Source organism: Rhea pennata, chromosome 3 (assembly GCF_028389875.1).
Source record: "Rhea pennata isolate bPtePen1 chromosome 3, bPtePen1.pri, whole genome shotgun sequence".
NCBI lineage: Eukaryota > Metazoa > Chordata > Aves > Rheiformes > Rheidae > Rhea > Rhea pennata.
Window position 1 is genome coordinate 65,740,752 of NC_084665.1, and position 22,288 is coordinate 65,763,039.

General features: G+C 38.7%; 1 protein-coding gene across 2 annotated transcripts in view; it reads right to left on the bottom strand.

Moving 5' to 3' along the window:
* The window catches only part of PDE7B (phosphodiesterase 7B), a 185,055-nt gene that overhangs the window by 34,250 nt on the left and 128,517 nt on the right, over nucleotides 1–22,288 (bottom strand). For both annotated transcript variants that reach the window (XM_062572510.1, XM_062572509.1), the window contains one exon: nucleotides 3,963–4,046. In XM_062572510.1, coding sequence (XP_062428494.1) covers nucleotides 3,963–4,046 — 84 coding nt within the window. The remainder of the gene's footprint in view (nucleotides 1–3,962; nucleotides 4,047–22,288) is intronic.

A 22,288-nucleotide genomic window follows, 5' to 3' on the forward strand; every position in this document is an offset into this window, starting at 1 on the left:
CAGTTACAAGCTAGATCTACCAAGTTGAGAGTCAAACTTTCCTAAAATTTGTGAGGTTTTGGTTTGGAATCAATCTTACACCATTTATATATACTGCTCTACAGCACTTAATACTCCTCTATTCCATCCCATTACTCATTCTGGAAAATAGAGTTTCTCAGTGTTAAGTCTCTCTCTTTCTTTCTTTCTTTCTCTCCTACTTTTCTTTTTCTTTTTTTTTAACAGAATGTCACTCACTCATCTTGTTCTGCTGCAAATGAGGAATGTCTTATTTGTAAAAACAGGAAACTCTTTCTCAATTTTTCCTATCAACCTCTAGGACTGCACAAAATGTGTATCTTTCAGTTTAGGAGACATTTGCAAAGTTGATTATTTGCTTGTAAGTGCCCTCGTTAACACGGGGCCTCGGGTTGGTCACGTTTGGCTTATTTTTTCTGAGGTATACCTGTGGCCATCAGGAGCAAGTGGTCCTCTTGTCTTTATTGCAGCAGAGTGGGAAAATGGATGGTCAGCTTGCCTCTTGTGGATCTTACTACTGGGCTGGCTAACGTCACCTGCCCCAGCATTCCTGAGGAGGGGAGCTGCTATGTCGTTTCCCCTGAAGGTGCTGGGTCCATACTATCAACAGGAACAAGCATCTAGTCAGTGACGTAGGTCTCCACAAATCACAGGGATTGACTCAGGAGGCTGAGGCAAACGCACACTCCTAGCAACATGGAAGCTAGGAGTCCCTGGTGACAAGGGTGTATTTAACATTCAATTTTGTATTCTAGAATTACGTCCTAGTTCCAAAAGTTACTAGGTATGGCTCAAGAAAAGCTTGCAACTCTGTACCAAAAAGATGGGAAGATACTAAAGCCTTGCATTTCCTCCAGATAGGATCCTGCAAAATCCTCATGGCCTTGACAGCGTGGCACTCAAAGTGAAATAACTCTCACTAAGTTTCTATATATCACAGACAGGCACTGGAGGAATGTTTAGATGGCATCACAGACGTTAGCTCAAACAGCAAGAAGCTAACACTAATCCAGTTGGCTTTGATTATGGCTATAGAAGATCCCATTTTCAGAAGACAGGAAGTTTTTCTATCCAAAAAGACTTAACAGTGTCTTAAATTACGCAGTGACGTTACTACAGGAATCCAGAAAAAACAAAAGATACGGTCTTTCCGATGTTAACCCATACAAACCATATTAGGGAAAAAATTACCAGACTGACTGAATTTGTAAGTATGTTAAAAGAGTTATGTTTAAGCAATGTTGTTGCCATTAAATAGCAATGTCCTGAAATTTTAAAGAACATGTTAAATATTTGTTTAAGAGTGAGCTTCAGTGTTTTTACTTATTTTGAAAAATTATGGTATTTTTATTTGGAATCACATTTTAGACGGTATAGAGAATTAGCAAATGGAACCATTTAAGCTCCATTTGTCTGAATTAGCGAGAAGGTGGAGTAATGTTTATGATGCACTTCTTTATAAATTCTGAGGATATTCACCGTAATTTTCTCTGCCTCATCCTTCTCTTTCTCATTGTAGCAGTTTTTAAGTATATTTTTGCTGCCTATCAGTTATTGCTCCAAAATAAACTGATACTAAAATACAGTATTAAATTTTTACTGTAAGTATGACTTAGGTACTTTTCAAAAAAACTTGCAATAGTGACCTTTATATGATCTGTTTCTTTTTGTTAGGATGTACAGCAACCATGTTTCTTTTACTGCTTATATAGTATGTACAGAAGAAAGTGATTTGACAGATGGGTATATAGACAAATAAAATAAAAGTCTGTTTGCTTGCTAGAAACACACACGTCTGCAGGCTCAGGCACTAAGCACGTTCATGTACCTGTAGGACATGAAGTGAGTAGTGCCATCTACAAAATTATAGTCAAGTGTCTCAAAATATCACATGATTTTGGACTGAAAAACTACCCTAGCACCACCCCCATGGCAGAGAAGAAGAAATATGCAAAAAATGGAAAACAATGAGAAATCCAAAATCAGGATCATGAATTTTTCTTATATAGAGAGACCAAACATGATCAGGCTCAGTTCAGATCTTCTTTTGGATTAAGGAAAAGCAGCAAAAAGAAAGAATAAATCAGAATCCCCCAGGAGAGAGGACACAGGAACAGAAGCACAAAAGACCCAGCTGCCCTGCACAGGAGCACAGAGTCCACTGGGCTTGAAGGCGCATCTAGAGAAAGGCATCTCTTTTAAGTTCAGTTGTTACACCAGAAGGGTTATGCTGACTGCCCTGCTCCTCACACGATCAAAGGCTCAGCATTCACCACTACGTCTCACTTCACAGATTTCCCCCTAGACATCCCAAGGAAAGCACTAGCACTTCCCAGAAGTAGGCAGGATCTGAGGGATGGCAGGGTTCAGCTACAGGGAGTAAAGAAGAAAGGTCTATCTCCAAAGAAAAAGCTGACAAATTTTTAGTTTCTTTTATCAGGGAGAAGAAAGAACATATATGATGAAAATTTTAAGTAACTTGCATATATCTAAAATAAAAATGAAAGAATTAAGCTAGTTGCACACAGATGTAGACATTTATTCACTTCTACTGTGTGAATGATAAGTATTTTATATACTTTCCATTTTTATAAGAGAATCAACCATAGTATTTCCACTTAGTCTACAACAAGCTTTTTCTTTGCATTTTTCATAGGCAAGCCAGAATGAAATTATCCTCAGAACACTGCTCAACCACTGTATTATTCCTTGTTTGTCCTCGGCAAATTGCTGGACCCATCTGAGCCCTGATGTCTTTCTAGCTCAGCCACAGCAAGCACTCTGATGGACTTATGACCCAGAAAATATCTTTTATAAACAAGAGTGAAAGCAAGCACTTTGCCAGACTGTAGTAATTTTGCCAGCCTGTGGGAATGCAGCATATCAGAGCCCAGGCCCATTCTATTAGTTGCTCTTCTCTCCTGTCTTCATGCCAGGCCTCACCCTTTTCAGCTGTTCTTTCCTCCCTTCCTGCCACCTACTTCCCTGCTCTTCCCAGTAGTTCTGGAACGCAGTTAGAGCAAGAAGATTTAAAACTTTGGTTTCATAATTGCTTTTTAATGAAAAACATAATCACTAGAAGATTAAAACTGTAATCACTAAACAAACTGTTGGAATTTCAGTCTATTTTGATGAGGACAGTAAATGACTTTTGTTTCAAATGTTAAATCGAGTGATCTGTGCAGCACATGAGGCTACATCTAGGTCTGCCTGTATCTGATCATCAGGGTTACCACTGAATGCTGGAGGACCCAAGACTAGGAGTTTGCTGTTTTTCATTTTTACACACTGGCTAATGGGTCTGCATCAGTACAGAGATTTCGTGAGGTAAGTGCACCCCTTCCCCCCACCCCCTTTCCCCCCACCCCCTTTTTCAGATTTGCCCTCCTTTATTTACAACAGTGGCAAAATAACTTCAATCAAAATGAGATTAAGATTATTTTTAACAGATGTTCACTGCTGGCCTGACCCAAAATCCATTGACGTCAATGAGAAGACTCCATGGGGCTTTGGATTGGGTTCTAATTGTTGGAAAAATTAATGTTATTGTAAACCACTGGTCAGTGTTGTCACATGTTCCCCTTCTTTGCCAATTCTATATGACCGGATAACAGACTCACATAAATCTGTTCCAACTGTTGGCTAAGAGGCTAAAGGACATAGAGGTTTATGTTTTTAATTCTGAAGCACCCTCCTTCCTCCCCCACAGCACACACCATGGCACTACTGTATTTACTTGATAGACTCAGCATTATGGACAGCAGTCACATAATCAAAACATTTCACAGTCAAACACTAAGTGGGAATAATAGAATTATTAATGTTGACTGTGTGAAGACAGCTAGACTACAGATACATATGAAACAAAATACTTCGGTCATATACTTTCAACACTGATTTTAATATATTTAAAAACTCGGAACTGAGTGAGGAGTTGCACTTACTGTTAAGAAGACGGAAGTCGATAAATGGGTAGGAGCCACGGCGCTCAGCGAGAAACCCTGTCTGACCTCTCACCCGTGCATCTCCTGCAAAACACAAAGAGTCCCCGGAGCTGTTAGAAGGGGCAGCTGCTTTTCCCGGTTATTTTGGTCTAGATCTATTTTCTGTTCAAACTGATGACGTTACACTCCTCTAGTGGGAAAACTTGAGTCCAAAAAAATTGTCTCCCATGACATCCCTGTATACATTCATGCATTCAGCGAGGCACTGCAGTTGATCCTCTTATCAGAGCAAAAGGTCTAAAAAGACACATCCATCCTATTGAACAGTTTCTTGACGAGTAAGGAGACTCTGCTTCAGGAGTCCTCTGCAGTCTGTATTTTGTTCGAACAACATCAACCGAATTCTGAATGTTTCAACATCAAACTTGAAAGACTCAGCCTGGGACTAGGCTCACAGGACAATGCTGTTCTGCAAATGATTTAAATCTTACAAGACTAATCAAGACTAATAATGCAACCTTCCACTAAAAAAAAAAAAAAAAAAAAAAAAAAGAAGAAGAAGAAGAAAAAACCCTGGATCCCCCCAAAGTCTCCAAAGTCATGGGACTGGTCTCAAAAACATGAAATAATAAAAAAAGGAACACATTTTGGTTTCTTTTTCACTTTCTGTTGTTTCAACATTCCAGAAAATTTTGGCCTTTTCCTCTTCAAACACTGAACATGCTTTCTTTAAATGAAAGTTGGCATTCTCAGAGAAGGATCACTCTGGAGATTCAGAATATATATTTAAATATTATAAAATTACAATTGTAAGAATTAGCATCATTGTGTAATTCACATCAGCTAGAACCTGACTTACAACGTAACACTGATGAAATGGGTAAAACTGATTTAAGAAGTGAAATACTGCTCAGCATGAATAGCAGTTGCAAAATCTCTACATAGGTAGGAACCATTGGGAAACAGATGTAAGTTTTACATTTCCATAATTTTAAATATCTTGCAGTGTAATTTACTCATGTCTTTACAGGTAAATTGCAAGACCAAAACATTAAACATTCTTAAATAAGACTGAGCTTGGAGATTTTGGGAGCTGAGGTTGAAGTATTCAAAAACTCTCTAGAAGACTAATTCCTCCTTTCCAGGAACACAGGCCATAGTGTTGAAAGCACACCCACAGTACTTCCTGAGACAGCTTGCACTGTGGGCCTCTCAAAGTTTGCAATAAAATTATGAATTATTGGTTACTTTGAATAATGCTTCCTCTGGGATCTGAATGCAGCATCTGAGTAGTCTAAACAAAAAAGAATTGAAGAATTTGGCTGCTAGCTTCTACTGCTTATGTTTAAAAACAAGAAAACATCTTGCAGCACAAAAGAAGGACCTAGTTAGATACTGTTATTTTTTCTAACGTTCACTTAAAACGTGCTTACAATTATTTTTAAGGGATGAAAGCCAAGTAAAAACTATTAAGCTGAATATTCTAGGCAGAGAAAGTCTTCTGTGCCCTCTAGGAGTCCTTGAAGGTATGAAAGACATAGGAGCATGCAGTCAAATTAAGACTATTTCAGACAGAATCACTTTAGATTATAATTTTTTTTTTCTCTCTTCCCTACTTGCATTTTGCTTTTTAGGCCCCAGAGACGGACCACACGTTGACTGTATTCAACTCCCACTTGGCAACCACGAGCTGCCTGTCACTGGCTCAAAGGAACCAGCCCCAAACTACTCAAGCAGTTACTGACCCCACTTACCCTGGCTGATAGCAGGGGCAGGAGATGCAACCCTCCCCCTGCTTTTCAGCTGCTGCAGTTCAAGTAAGTGGTAACTACATGGGCCTATCTTCAGTAGCTATTTAAAATAATGTGCAACTGTGGCAGCTGAGGTATAGAAACCTATTTTCCTGTGCTCCTTCTGCTAAAGGGCAGAAGGGCGGAGAAAAAGAGCTGAATCGCTTGTAAAATGCCAAAGCAAGATTCGTCAGCACCCATGAATCAGAGTTCACAAGCCAGCACCCTTACCTACAAGTACTGCTTTCTGCCACAGGTAGACCCATCAAACTGGGTGAGTCATGCAGAAAAAGCAAGAATGGCAGCCATATGGTACACACAGTATAAACCAAAAAAATCAGGCAGGCTTGAGCCTGTCACTAAAACAAGCATCAGCAAATTAAGATCGGGTGTAAATTCAGAGCATGCCTGGATCTAGGGTTTTGTTTTTTCTATACGCACCAATGAATTAACAGGAAACAGAACTCATGTCACTGATGTGAGTAAATCAGCAAATAACTCAGAACACTTTGAAAGACAGAATTGCAAACTCTAAAAATGTGAAAAAAGAAAGACATATGATACTGTAAATCCGGGAAGAATGATTTTCTTTCTGGACATGAAAGAATAAAACTATCAGATCAAAAAAGGTATCATATTGCTAGAGAATAACAAAGGCATACACATTTACAAATGGAAAAAATTACCCAATTCTTATCCCAAATTTTGATGAAAAGAATATTAAAGGTAAGTAGACAACTGGAACACAGAAGAAAATGCAATGTGGGCTTACCAAAAGTAGACCATACAAGATAAAACCTGATATTGAATTGTCTTGAATAAAAATAGGTAATCGTTAGACAAGAAAAACAAAATGCAGTGTGTTTCAACCATATGGACTTCAATAAGCATATCAGAGACTGCAAGAGACAAGTACAAATACTGTTATTTGGAAAAGACTAAAGGTAAGAAGATAACAAGGTGTGCTGAAAGAAAACTATTTTGCTGGGGAACAATTACTGTCATAGCCTTTCAAAGATTCATATTGGGAACAGTGTTAAAAATTTTATTAGTAGTCTTGGCACAGAAGTAGGAGAATACTAATGAAATTTGATGGTATATATCTGAGAGATATCAGGTATATGTGGCTACAACTATTTTAAATATATCTCACTGCTACTGCTACCTTCTCTGCCAGAGTTGCTCTATGGCCCAGCTACCTGCAAATTCCACATACATTTTCCTAGTAGCCCAACTTCCTCTCACAGTCCTGCTGCTGTCTCTGCAGATTTAAAGCTTAGCTAACTCAGATTCTTCAGGTAAAGTAATTCCAGTCAAGAGGGGGAACTCTAGGCAGGTATTGACAACATTAGACAAAATACTTGGTGTAAGTTCTTCTGAAAAACTATGTGTAGAAACCCTGATTCCTCTTGGAAAAAGTGCAGAGGTGGTCTTTTGGAAAAGTGACCAAGGCACTAGAGAGGCATTCCAAAAAAGGAAAATCCCCATGGAGTAATTCTCATTTTGATAAGCACTGGAAGGAGAGAAGAGACATTTAGGTCATCAGAAGAGTAAGATTCTGAAGGAGGAGATGAAAACAATCCAAGTAGCTGATGGCAAGGGCTGTATAAATCTTGAAAGACTACCTGAAACTGTTAAAGATCATGCATGATAATCAACAAACTTGCTATGAGTTCTATGTTCTTCAGGCAAAGCCAAAGCAAATGAGTTTTAAGCAGCAAACCTGAGGACTTGGGGCTGAAGTAGTGGAAAATTACTGATGATTCCTGTTGACTGTGTCATTCTACATTTTTTACAGACAATAAAAGAGTGGGCTGTATCTAGCACTGCAGAAATCTATACACAGAATCAATCTGCATTCCCACATGTTTAGTAAAAGCCACTAAAAACTTTATATTCATGGATTATTAACTTTACCCTCAGGAAAGGCAAGTTTCTGATGAGTAAAAGATGTTATCAGTAGCTCTACCTAATGAATCTGTTATTTCAAAATATCTTGCCAGGTGCCACATAGTCTCTTGCTATATGATTAGAGAAAGATTAGTTAGGAAGTGGTGGTGGGATAAATCAACCACACCTGCTTTCCTCTGTTCTCTTCTTGGCTCATGTGCTTGGAAAACATTTATATCCTTCTCCATCACTTTTCTCCATCACTTTTAATTACATCTAAGTACACTCAACAGAGATAATAAAAGTATGGATTGCACCAGATGTACACCACAGCACGTGATTTCTAATTTCTTTAAGGCAAGGGCTGTTAATGGCAAAACACCAGATTGTCTCCTTTTTAAAAAAAAAATAGAGGAATTTCGAGGGAGACTTTCCTCAACATCCCAGACCTCTACATCAGCACCTGCTATATTTTAGTAATTGAGTTACTCTACAGTAACACATTTATCTGCCAAGGATTATGAGTCTGTGATAGGTGGGGAGGAATGTGCCGGTTTATGTATGTGCAAATTTCCACTTAGTGTCCATATTGCTGAGTGGACAGTGGTCTCCAAAGCATATTAGGAACCTTGATCTTCATGAATACATGATATGAAACCTGGTTCCCTTGTGTAAGCTTCCCTCCCTTTGCTTTCCAGGTTAAAGTCAAGTTAAACAATTGTTCTGACAATTTATACAATTAGCAGTTTTAGATAAATAATCCTTTTTGCTGCGAAGGAAGGATTCTGTGGAAACAAGGCAGGAAATTTTGACAGCTCATTGTGTTCCCAAATGAAACAGAGAGGGCAAAGGGAAACGGTAAGGGTACAGGTCCTCTTTTGTGTCCTCAGGCTGAAGATACAGGGCTGGAACATTTCCGATCATAAACACGAAGAATTTGAGCCTTGGGGGAGCTGAGAACTAGATGCAGCCACGAGAACTTCCAGAGGAGACATCTCTGAATGAAACCGCAGTTTGAATATTACCTTTTCCTCATTGAAACAAACAGATATGAAAACAAACCAAATGTGGAAGATATAACAGGCGTCTGTCTATGTGGTGCATTATACCACTGAGAGCAAGGCCTGACACATATGACAAATTCTAGTACAGGAAAATCAAATATGGAGCAAGAAACACAGTACCACTGCAGCTGTAGTGTCAACGTAATTTCAAGATGGGCAGAAGGGTTAAGGAAAGAATGAGGCAGCTCGGAGCTGCCTCGACATCTGGAGTGAAGAACCATCTGCACTAAGGAAAACAGCTTCTCCAAGGCTTGCCTGCAATGACGTGGGATTCAATTTCACTGAGCAAGCACAGCAAATTAAGAGAGAAAACTGGGCTACAGCCGTGACAAAACAACAAAACTACTTCATGCACCACAAGTTAGGATAAGCCACCAAATTATTGATTTTATGTAGTATATAGCTCCATGTGGTAAGTCATGAATACCACAGAAAATTCACAAGAGGTTAGAAGTATTTACTCCAGTCAGATTTTTCTACGATTTTATCCAAATATTTCTTAAGCTGACTGTTTTAGGATACATACTGCAGTGGCTGAGTACTTTCCATGGAAAACAGAATGGCAGTAATAAGGCCTCTAGTGGACTCCATGGAGTCCCTGGCTGTTTTACTATTTCAGCTAATAAAAAGGCTTGGGATTTCTGAGATGGAGGAAGATGAGTTGTTGATGTTTTAGATGTCATTCCGACCTCGGTGGAAAGTTTTCTAAAAGAGGAAAGCGTTGCTGCGTAAAAGTAGGCAAACTCAGTCTACAAGTTAGAAAAATTACTAGAATTATTTTTAATTTGAAAATTTTTCAGGCTTGTCCCTGCCTGATTCATATTTGTACTTGTTTGGGTTATTTTTGTTCTGTTGTCTTAGGGTTATAAAAATTGTTGTTATGAATTACTGTCTGGAAAAAGCATTTTAGGCAGAGTTCCTCATGTGCATAAGTTTGTCAGTGAACAAGAACACTTCCTCTGAACAGATCCAGTGAGACAGACATCGGAGGCTGCAGAGGCAGGATAACGCTCTTTTCCAACAAGAGAACTGGGGGAGTCACCTCACTTGACCCATTTTTAAGCACTAAACTCTTAAGCATTTAAATATTTTAAAACATGAGGGTTTCTGCCCCATACAGTGCATGTTTCTACTATTTCTGGTAACAGTCCTAATTAGCTCTCAAGCAGTGCTTTCATCCAGCATGTTCTGCAGTTTCATTTCAGAATATTTTGCAAAGATACCTGTTGATATTCCCTTATTACAAAAAAGGGATAAAATGATGGTGCAGAGTATTACACAGGAAATCACCTAATTCCCCCTGCAGCAGTCTATCCTGTGAACATACAACCTCCAAGTAGTAATAAGTAAATAAATGAACAGACTGTTACTTGTACAGGTAGTACATTCTCAGCTTAGGGCTTGAATTAATTTTCAAAGTTTTTATCTATTTCCTTTTTTCAAAGCAGAACCTTAAACAAGTTGAATGAAAATAGACATTACCCATTGAGAGTTAAATTCCTAGGAAAAAGCCTCTTTCACTTAAAAATAAATACTTTGATTTGTTTTCTTTTTTTCAGCACTCAGTTACTTGAATTTAAAATACCATCTCTAGATCAGCAATGGTTGAAGATGAAACATTTCACTTACCTTCTGTTTTCTTATTAAATTGTATTTGGAATGAATGGGGGATCTGAAGCTCAACATGAACTACTGACTCTGCCTGGCTGTACTGGGCAACTGTAATTTCTGCCCTCCTTTACTAAAACTTGCCCTATCTTAGCTGTTTAAACAATATTAACAGTGCTGCTTGTGCCTATCCAGATACATGCTAGAAAGAAACTCTGCTCAAAAAGCCCTCCTCAGTACTAGAAGTTTCCTGATAAGATTGCTTTTGCACTGACAGATAACCTGGATATACAGCCAGGGGAGACATTAGGATCCACAAGCATGTTTATTTTATTTTATTTTATTTTATTTTTTAACATCTGGTTCATTTTGGCAAATGAGCATCTTGACTAAACGTAACTTAAGATGTTTTATGGACACCTTTGAAATCCTTCCTTAAACCTTTTCAGGTCACATCAAAAATTCAGGGGAAAAGGTTTTGAACTAAAATATCTTGAGGCAAAACTATTACAACACTGTATCAGACTTTGAAAAAGTGCTTGCAGACAAACTGAAATCTAGGAGGAAGGAAAAGCTGCTCATGGAGAATCAGCTGGCAGCAGTCACTGGAAATTCATATGCTCATCCAGTTGCCATATTGTTCTCTTCACCCATCTGTTCGCTCCTGCATGAGCAAACACTGACTGTATAAGAAAATAACTGCCTCCAACTGAAAAAATGGTCAGAGTCTGTGATGACAGACAATCCTAAATTGTCCAGACAAGATAACTTCCCCCAAAGCCAGTACATTGTACTGCATGGAGAATGCTTTCAGCTGTTTCAGAGTTTGATAATGGGCTAGGAATTGCTGCCCAAAGCCCAGATTTATTTCACCCAACCTTTGGCATGAGGCAGTGGAGAGGAATAAGTGCCTCCACCCAGGGATTAAGCCTTAAATGGACTGCACTACCTTTCACAGTTGCATGTTTTCGACTTTGACTGCAGTTCCTGAACTGGGCGCCACAGTAACGAAGCACAGCGTAACGGAGGAAGAATCTGAGCCCTTGTCTGTGATGATGGCTTGCACACAGCTGAGACCACACCGAGCTTTTTACCTGTAAGTGTGCTCCTAACTGTGATTATCCCTCTGACAGTTGCTATTTATTTTGTAATACATGTAATAGACACATTGAGCTCACACTGATGTGGGCACACACACAAAAGACAGTGTGCTGGAACATACAGTGTAGTATTATTCCACGACTCAATTAAACAAAAATCAATGCTTCTTACGCAATAGTATTTTGACTGCTGTTTTTCTCTGGATTGAGAACCTGAAATAACTGTGTTCTAGTTACTACTGTGTGATAGTCATTTAACTATCAACCTTTTCTAGCAAAAAGGACAAAAGTTTATATAAGCATATATATGAGATCTGAAACCACAGAACACAAGGACACAAAGGGAGCATGAGAACATCGGTAAAAGCCATGGACTACTTATTCACATACACACTTTTCATTTTGGGAGAAATCAAAAATTCAGATGTAGAATTGTGCCAGCAAGTTTTTCAAAACTCAGCCAACAGCTTTCATATGTTAGAAGAAAGATGGATAAGCCTTGTATCTGGCAGCAAGGAAACTTCATAGCCACTTGTTGAACTAAAAGAGGAGGCAGGTCGTGGAAAACAGAATGCAATGAGAAAGCACAGGGAGTTGTATAAATATACTGTTATAAATGCAGAAGACAGAAATCATCCATCACCACCTCCATACCTGAAGGGAATAGCGTAGACAACCACCTTACCTTTGGTAAATATTGTGCTTCAACCGTACAATAATCAGCTAGAACTTACTACCTAGAAGGCTGAACTCAATAGTCAAAGAAGGAAAGGAAAGCCTGGGAAAACAGGGAGCTAGCAGGAGACACAGCATACTCTGCCCCTGCTTCTCTTCTTCAGCTGATCCCTTTACAACCCCAGCTGTTGCCTGAGCTGCAGCCTGTCTCTCTCCCAAGCAGTAGCCCCCGATGGACAGTGTCTCGGGAGCTTCACTGCTGCTCCGGACCCACACGGCAGTATTTTGGCTGGCCTGAGTCTGATCATGCTGCTGCTGCTCAGCAAAGTTCAGAGCAGTAAAAGTGGCCCCTTTGCTGGATCTGGACACCAGACTGGCAGTGGGCTGGATCCTGTTAGTGTTTTGAATGTTACTGCTTCCCGTGTTAGAGCTAAGAACCAGCTGTCCGCATTTGGGAGGTTTTAGATTGCATTATTGAGGCTTTAGTCCTGCCTGCCTGCCTCCAAGCATCCGTCACTGACTTTTCATGGAAAGAGGATAGTAATGCTGGTAGGGCACGGAAGTTTCTTGTTAATTCTTGACTTCCAAAATTGTTGGATAGCTTATAAATTACTCTGCATTAGCAGATGGGAGTTAAGTCAGCAGGCTCAGTTACTTCTGTCACTATCATTGCTATTGTGCTGGGGCCCTGCTGGGAAGCAATAAAACTTGCTAGCTTTCTCACCTATGAAATTAAATCTAAAATAATACGTTAAAAACTAAAGGATACATCTTGAAATGATAAAAGCTGTAACGAAAGTCATAACAACAGCTACAGTGTGCTCTTAGCAACAGGTAGTAGGTTGCATTACCATGGTAACTTTAAAGTCTTACTGTCATACTTCTTCATCCCTCTCCCAGATAAATTATAGCATGAGGAAAACCACATTATTAATTATTTAAATTGTACTTCCTGGAATCTAGTCTTCTGCCAGACTCCCCCCTACTAAAATAAATATGTACTTAACAATTTCTGTAGACTTATACACTTCCAATCCACATATTTGCCAAAATATGTTAAGTAGTTTAATATAATAACTTCCATTTTACATAAGTGAAAGAGCACAAAGAATGTGTGTTTTGTTCAAGACCAATGACAAAACCATATCTAGAGTTCAGGTCTTCTTCTATATGTTTCATGCATTAGGTCAAACTACTTCTTTTGCAAGTTTCCATAAGATAAGATTTTCTTCACTCATAGTTACATCCAGACCTTAAACTCTCCAGACTATAAATTATTTTCTTAACTGTCATAAAACTCTAGCTGTGGATGCCCTTTCAGAGATCTCTTAGCACTTGCCTACGTTTTGCAATGTCCAACTAAAACTGCCTCAGAGTTTTCTACATATGATTCTATTACATGGATTTCTGATTTGAACATTGTCAGGGCTTTAAATGATTCCTCTGTAAGAACAGACCTGGACCTCTTGAACCTTTCAATGAGGGTTTTAAAGTTGAAGAGTAGGTTCTTTTTCTGCAGAAAGTTGAGGTAATAGTTGTTGAACATTTGTTCACAAGTTTGCTTTCCTATTTTTCATTCTCATTTCTCATCTATGTATAATATTTATTAGGTGAAATTTGTAATGTGCATTGCTAATGGAATTATTTTTATTTTACAGGTTCCTTAGGAACAGTTATTTGCAAGCATGTGCATTTTATTCTGGGTTGATTAGCATTCTCATTTTCTGCTCTAGTAGCATTGTACAGCCAAGCAGAAATTTTAAGTATGATGCTGCAATCCACATATGTCTAACACAGCCAATTAGTAAAATTTGATATATATTTACAAATATATTTAAAAATATATTTATTTGCATCAAATAATAATTGACATCATGATATAAATAAATATTAATAATAAAATTATTAGAATTGCATGGCTGCCACTTTCTTCTCATAGGAGAGGAGATTCAGCCTCTTCTGACTCAGCCTTGCTCCCTGTATCTAACACTTCTAAGGGTTGTAAAGTGCTTACACACCCTTTTAAGGTACATCAGTACAGAGTCAACTTTACAGGTAATTAAGAGAGACACAACAAAGTAAATGAATCTCTGATGTTCATCAACCACATGCTCATCCTTCCTCTTCAATCCAAGCCCGCCCTTCCTTCCCTCTTTTCCACCTCCCCTTTGTGCTATTTTTTCTTAGCTCCAGCGTGACCCTTCCTCCTCCCCTTCCCTTGGACTCACAGCTCGCCCAGTCTCCCACCTAATCGCTCGGGCTTTTCCCGAGGAGGTCGGAGTACCGCGGGGCTCGGCCGGAGGAAGCAGCAGTAGTGCTCCTCCTGATGGGGCTGCCCCGGGTCCTCGGGGCCGGGAGACAGTATGAACCGGGCAGGGAGGAGGAGGAAGCGCTGAGCGCTGGCTCCAACCTGCGCCAAGTTGCCTGCAATATCTTGCAGGAGAAAACTTTACTCGCTGCCTGAAGCTTTGCGGTGAAGAAGAGTTTTATCCTACACAAGAGACAGCAGGAGCCAAATACTTGAGATTAAGGAAGTTCTTTTATTCAATTTTTGTTTGTTCATCATATGCTATAATAAATTCTCTTTTGTATTCAAAAGCAGTAGCTAGAGCCAAAAGCTGGGAAATTTCTTTCTTTCTATTTGTTTTAATTTGAATTGGTTTTAATTTCTCTGTGAAACACATAAATACCTCTGTAACTCAGTGAATTACTGAACAGTAAGACAAGAGAATGGTTAAAATAGGCACAGGTACCCTTAGTGCTAATTGCTTATTCAAGATGAGAACTGCTTGAGCTAGCCAACATTTTATCATGCAATATTTTTGCATCAGGAAATATTATTCTGACAAAATATTTTTTTCCAAAAAGAATGCTTTTCTGTTTAGAAAACAAATACAAGTGACATATGCAGATAATATAAATGTTTGGAGTGGAATGCTTTTATTTTGATGCTAGATGCAGGAATAAAACTGCATGAAGTGGAAACAAAGCCTGAGTGTTCTACAGTTTGGGAAACACTTCTCTTGCTTTTTGCACCATACTTCCCAAACAACATGCAAATCTTATGAGCAATGGGCTGGATCTTCAAACTCTCCTGCCATAAACCTCCAAATTCAAAGACCTAATCTGGCTAGATCTTAGCAAATACTTTATCTTTTGTAAAAAATTCTATCATGAATAATCTTGAAGCTATCTGCTATGAAAGCCAAACTTGGATAGGTTACCATGAGCTGTTCTAACACTCTTTTTTTGAGATTAAGTTGTTTCTAGCAGTCTTTGTTGACGAGATTTGGTTCTGCCTTGGGAATCCCAATAGCAAACTTGGGAATCCCAAACTAAAGCTAACTCTTTCGCTGCTTTATTTTTCTACATATCCCAGTCAAAAATAAAGCATAGAGTATGTACCTGTAAATGTAAACCTCTGTATACCTATATCAGCCTGAACAAATGTGAACATATTGCACTAGTTACAGTCATATTAAATCACACTTTAATATGACTATCAGTAAAAAAAAAAGCCTTTAAATTGAAAACTATATTTTTGATAAATTAAAAAATTCAATAGCCATTTTTAATAAACATTTTGATTAAGTATATCAAAATTCAAGAAGAAAGAATTTTACAAAGGCATCTTTCAGTAAAAACACCAGGTCATTAAACTATTTCAGCTGTCTTCAATACTGACCTATTTTGTAGCTTATGGAGCTTAGAGAAACTCAGAACTCTGTGACCAGGATATTCTGTGGAAATTCTCTTGCATTTCTCACAAGCTCTTCTGAAGCAGTTTGTATTTTTCAGAACTGGAAAAACAATGCTCGACTAAAGAGACCACTGATCCAGATCATGCACTGTCAATGCTATGTACATATGCATTTAAAATTTAAAACTTTGGAAAAGCTTCTTTGTGCAGTGCCACAAGAGGAAGACCTTAATCAATCTCAGTATACTCAGAAACATTAACCTATCCTCTGTGCCCCGTTCACTGTTATGGTTCAGTTACATCAAATATTTACTATCTAAAGGACAATTAAATAGCAGTTTACTTTCTTTATTCTTTATTCAATGCACATTCATAAAAGAGGTGAACATAAGCTGGCTTAAACAAAAATGATTAACTACATATTTCTGTAATTAGAATACTGTCAATAAACACATCTTCTTAGGTGATTGCCATTGGCAAAAAATCCTATTTCCCTAAAACTTTGTTTCATGTTTCCCTTCATTTGTGATGGCTGACCCCTGGGCTACCAAGTGGCTTCATTACCAGCTGCCTCCCCAACAGCCTTCCCCAGCAGATATACTGGGACCACCAGCTTAGCTGAGCCCCAGATGTGCAAGCTGCTGCCAGGTAGCCTCTGACGGGCTTGTCCTTGTGAATACTTGTCCTTGTGAATACTGTTTTATCTCTCAGCTTCTAATCCCAGAAACTGCAAAAACTTAATGTCTAAAAGAAAAAGGAACTACCAAGATACAGAGAGAGGAAAGTAGAAATGGCTTGGACTTGGCTCTTCTCTGAGGAGCATGCACAGAGCAAGGGAAAGAATATATTCTCCTCCTTCCTTGTCCACTGTATGTCCCTTTATAAAAAGTGGAAGAAAGTCTGTTTGTCAGACCAGGACTACAAACTACTCAGGGCTCAACCTTTTCATCAATAAATGTCTGTTCAATAATCTTCCAAAACCACTGTAAATGGACAGGGACATGAAACAACAATGCAAAAATCATATTATTAATATGGTACTTAATTTGCTAAGTGGTCTAACTCAAAGTTCTGGATACATAAACCATTAGGCTGGAGCTACACCTAGAAGCCAGAACTGTGGTTTGGGCTCATCATTGGTGTTAAGTTTGCCAGAGCTAATCTACTGTGTCAGTGCCGAGAAGACAGACAAGCACAAGGGCTCCATACTCTTCAGAAGCAGAGCATGGCAGTAAAGGGAGAGTTGATAGCAAAGGAATGCCAGGATCATATATATGTATATATATATATTTTTCCCCACAAAGCTGACTCTGTAATTTCTATTTAATGTCATCCAGTTACTTCATCATCTAAGAAGTCCTGCTAGTAAACATATTTAATTGTGCTATCTACATTATTTCTTATTTGAAGTTAACGAAAAACCTTTCACCTTTTCCACCCATTTTTAGCATAGGAAAAAAAAAGCAAACAAAACAAAGCCAACAAATACTATGAATATTTCAAACACATTTATATTAGAAATGCTAGGTTTTGTCATTGGCAGCCTATGCTACAACACTACCTTTCTCCACAACTGGGGCTGAAAACAGAAGCTCAGGTTTTTGCCTCCTACATTTTAACATGTTCGTTGGGAATCCAAATAATGGCTGAAGTCTTTCAGAAAAAGGAGAACACTGCAATCTAATATTTCTAATGTAACAAACAAGCAAATTTTTGGGGGTGGAGGCAAAAACCACTGAGATGTTTTTATAAATCCCAAAGGAACAACAAAATGTACAAACAATATTTTAATTTTGTTTTGTCTCAAAAATTACCTTTAAATTAAAATTTAGCAGCCCAAGAGTTCTGTTTCAGATATTCATTGAAGAGATCATTTTCTGAGTGTGCCAGCTTCTGAGGCTCCTCCTCAAATAGTATTTTAAAGGAGGAAGAACAAGACAGTTGCTTCAGTCTTTGCTTTTCACAAACATCTGTAAATTCCAATAGGGAATAACTCTGGCAAAGACTTTTTTGGCATGTTGAGTGGGAGCACATAAAAAGATATTTCTCAACTCATCATACTCTTGGGCAATTCAAACTAAGCAGAGATTTTATCTTTTTAGGCTTTTTTTGGTATTTTTCCTAGATTCTACTTTTATATTCAGTAGCTAACAGCTACCAAAGAAATTTGAAGAACTATGTGAAAAATAAACTTAACTAGTGATCTCCTACTTACAAATGATAAATAATGCAAATGTTCTGCAAATTAGACTTTGAATTTGTTACAGAAAAGAAATTCAGAAACTCTTTGCTGGAAACCTCACAAGAACTTTCTCTCTCCAAGTATTTGGCTAGGTCTCATCAAATCTGTGAAACACTTATCTAAACACTTGAGAATTTCACAAAGGTTAAATTTTAATTTGGTTCTACACTGAAGACAGAGTCCATGAAGATTTCTAAGAATCAGCTCATCATTATCACATTACAGAAGAATGTCATAAAATACTGACTATAGTTGTAAAACTGACTAATGTTTTGGACTAGACTCTAATACATGATGGGGAAAATGCTATATTCTGTTACTTCCCATGTAGGTGTAGCAAGGTAATGTGCACTGTACTCGGAGACATTCAAATACAAATACTATGTCAACTACACAGAAAAAAATGTTGAACAAAATTTTACCAATAAATAGAAGTGTGCCTAAAATCCCAATGAAGGGTGTATATTCCAGCTTCCTTAAACTAGGCTTTCTATTTTATTCCTCCCCAAAACCTCACAGCTAAGTAATTCTCCCTTCAGAATGTAGCAGGATCCATCCTTGCAGAGAGACATTGTTACAGAGACACATAAATAACTTGTAGCACCAGGTTATTTGAGTAGGAAGTGTACTGCAGCTTTGAACCCACACTGGAGGCTTGTTGCTTCCATGTGAGACACTCCTATTCTCCCATTTTTATAAAATAAAGCCCAGTAAATTATTATTTTTTTTGCCTGGATCTCAGATATCAAGTACTGGTGTATAATTTGATGGAAAGACATCTTTTATTGTAATTAAGAGCTTCAAATCTCTACTTAACTTTTCTTTGTATAGCGTACAGTTGTAGGACACCTTAGGTTCCAGAGGAAAACAACAGACAAGTCTATAAAGTCTACAAAGAAAGCTGAACTTACTACAGAGCTCCAAACACATCTTTATGTATTTGGGGTCTAACATGTAAGAAGTTGCCAACTCTTTTAAAACTTGGTTTTAGAGCATGAACCACTGGACCACTGGCATTTCAGGCCAGAATTTGTGACTGATTCCTCCACTCCAAATATTATTATTTCAAAAATATTATTAGAACACAAGTTCTGGCCAGGACTATCTCCACACTGTCTATACTCAACAGTCAGTTCTAGATGCCAGATTTATGTAAATTGTTTGACCGATCACTCTCACAAAGAATTTTCTCAATCTTAAAATATCTTCTGTCCCCATATAACTTCTGCTGAGCTTTTCTGGTCTCACTGTCTCTACCTTTTTTCTCCTTTCACACCTATTTCATCCTCCTTTAGTTTGTCAACATAGAAAATCTTTCTCTCCAAAACAGAAAGGGTTCCCACTTCCCACACCATGGGATCTATAAGGTCTTTCATTATGGGTAATTTTTTCCTACTTTTTACAAAGGTCTCTGTGAATCAGCTGAGGAAACCAAGAGGAGAGCTAGTGAGCTAGTTACCTTCATGCCCTTCCAGGGGCACCTTGTTCTCTCCAATACCCCTGCATCAGCACTGATCTCCAAGGCATTAATAAAAACATTAACATAATAGAGGTAATGAGAGATAGGAAGGATGAATAAATTTTACGTATCTTACTACTAGCATGAAATAGTCAGGAAAAAAGATAACAGCAGTGTCATGGAGATGACACTGACTGCATGGGCATAGTAGAGCACTGTTCATTTATACTGAAGAATCCACATTGTCTGACACTTTCTTATTCTGTTCCTTAAGTTTATAATTGCGAAAAAGCCTTTCAAAAACAGGCACATGCACGTCTGTATTATTGTGAAATGTCTGGCAGCTGTTGGTTTGGTTAACATGGAAGGGCAGAAAGACACAGGCTCCAAAATGCAATGAACTCAAAGTCCCAACACTGTTTCTCAACATCTGCATGCAGGCAGAAACACACCTACCCAACGCAGTCCTAACTCAGGCCTTCGAAGTGATCACAAAAGTGGAAAAGACTTCAAAAGGTAATCTAGAAATGGGAGGACAGCTCTTTTTTAAAAGCAGGCACCTGGAAACATTACTCCCACAGCCTTTTGGATTATAGGTTTACATAACAGAGGGTATGATATGGAGAAAGAAGGTCAGGCCAATCTTCTTGACCTGCATGTGATTTTTTCCCAAGCGGTCTGGCTACTACTGCTACTCACACAAGCCTGTACAGAAGTGACAAGTTTACCCATTCACAAGCACAGCTCTCATTCCACTGCGCACTTTCATATCAGTGCCACTGCGTCCAATGCCTGAGAGCATTAAACATGGGATTGTAAATTATATGACAATTAGTACGTAACTCAAACCCAATTCTCAAGCATGATTGTCTAAGAACAGGATCATGAAACCAGCAGATACACAGGAGAGGGGAAAAAAGGCAATAGGGATAACGAAATAATCACAAAGCCAGAGATAACAGGGAAAGGGTTATGGAGACACCAAGGCAAAGGATATCTGAGAAAGCATTTACAAGTAATAAGGAAAAAGCAAAGGCATCACAAGCCCACTCTGATGGAGAGCAAAAGATGACATCACTGTGATGCTCATTTGGAAGAGTCGTAAAGAGGAGGAAAGCACTGGGAAGGATGTGGGGCTGCATCTCAGAATGGATTTGCTTCATTTTGCTTTCACAATTTGCCTTATAGGACAGCAGCACAAGGTAGAAGCAATTAGTGCTTGTGTTGGCTCCTGCAGCTGCTATGAGAAGAACTGCCGGCTTACCGCTGGCAGAGCAGGCAGGTATCTTCCCTGCCCTGCATGCCATTGGCTGCTGGGCGGGGAGATCTCGTACATGCAACAACCAGTGCAAGTGGCTGCCACAAGGGAGTTAAACAGACTGTCTTCCTTTTTCACCTGAAAAGACAAATCTCTTTTTCCTGAGTTGAGTTTCCCTTAGTGTATAAAAGAAAATAAAAAAAGTTCAGCCACTCTGGAACTGGAATGGGGTTCTGGAGGTGGTCAGTCACCTTCTCATTGCTTGATCTTCACTGTTACCTCACTTTCCTGTCTCAGCAGTTCTGTAATTGACACCATCACTGGGGCTCCGGGAAGGTAAACATGTTGGGCTGGGGTGCTGCTGGAGTGAAAAAGGAGAAGGGAAGGGTTACTGAGGCTGTGTGTCTCAGAGCCTTGCCACTGAAGGAGTAGGCAGCCAGAGTTCATCCATGGCCTCGGGGCAGTGGCAGAAGTTACTGTTCCCAAATCTTTCCTTTAATCAGAAAACGACCAAGTGGCTCCATCCAGATTCAGATGCTGCAGAGTCTGAGGAACCACTGGGGTCAGTGAAAACACAAATACCAGTTGTTAGGGGGAACAAAGCTCAGACAATCAGGATCCCACTAGAGTTATTCTATTTGCATATTACTGAGTAGTCTTGACATTTCGGATGAGCAAATGAATTGGAAATTACAACTTGTAAAACCTACATGTATTCAAGACCTCGATCCCTCAGTCACAGAACTCTCATCCCCAAATGAGCAGTGACACTGTAGGCTCCCACGTCACTCATGTCAGGCAGCAAGGACAATTCAGCAGAGAATAGTACACTAGATCCAAAAGAATAGATCCAAAATTCACTTCTTTATTCACCGTTTTCATTCTGTCCCATTAAAACATTGAGTCTGAGTACAGCAGACAGAAACTCCATTAGTTTGAGGTTATTATTGGCTTTACAAAATAAAAAGAATGCATAACAATAAGAAGTAAGCATTGCATCTACCATCAATATGTACTGGTACACACACAAAGGAAAAATACTCTACTATATGACAATATTTATTGGTAGTCAGAACATTTTGGATACAGAATATTTGTTCTTTAGGTAAGTCAAGAATAAGTCAAGAATGGATCCCATACTGTAAGTCTTTTTTTTTTTAAAAAAAAGTTTGCTCTGATGAGATACATTGGTGATGGAAAAACTGAACTGTGTTTTAGCATACTGCAAGTTTTGGTAGAGAAAGAAATTACTGCTTTGAGCAATACCTTGCCCAATTGCTGTAAAATGCAGACTATTGGATTTTCTTTCTGCATAAACAGAGCTTTTCAGAGACAACAGAAGCACAGATAGCTAAATCAGAATATTACAGATGTCATTCTAGTCTCTTCCAGAACTACTGAGCATTGGAAGAGACTTCTTTCGCAAAAACCTCTGTAGCTATACCTACCATCATTAGAAAATGTGCTTTATCACAAAGAGAGAGAGTGCTAGCCATAGAGTACAAATGTTTTCTTTATATGTAAAACACATGTAGTATGG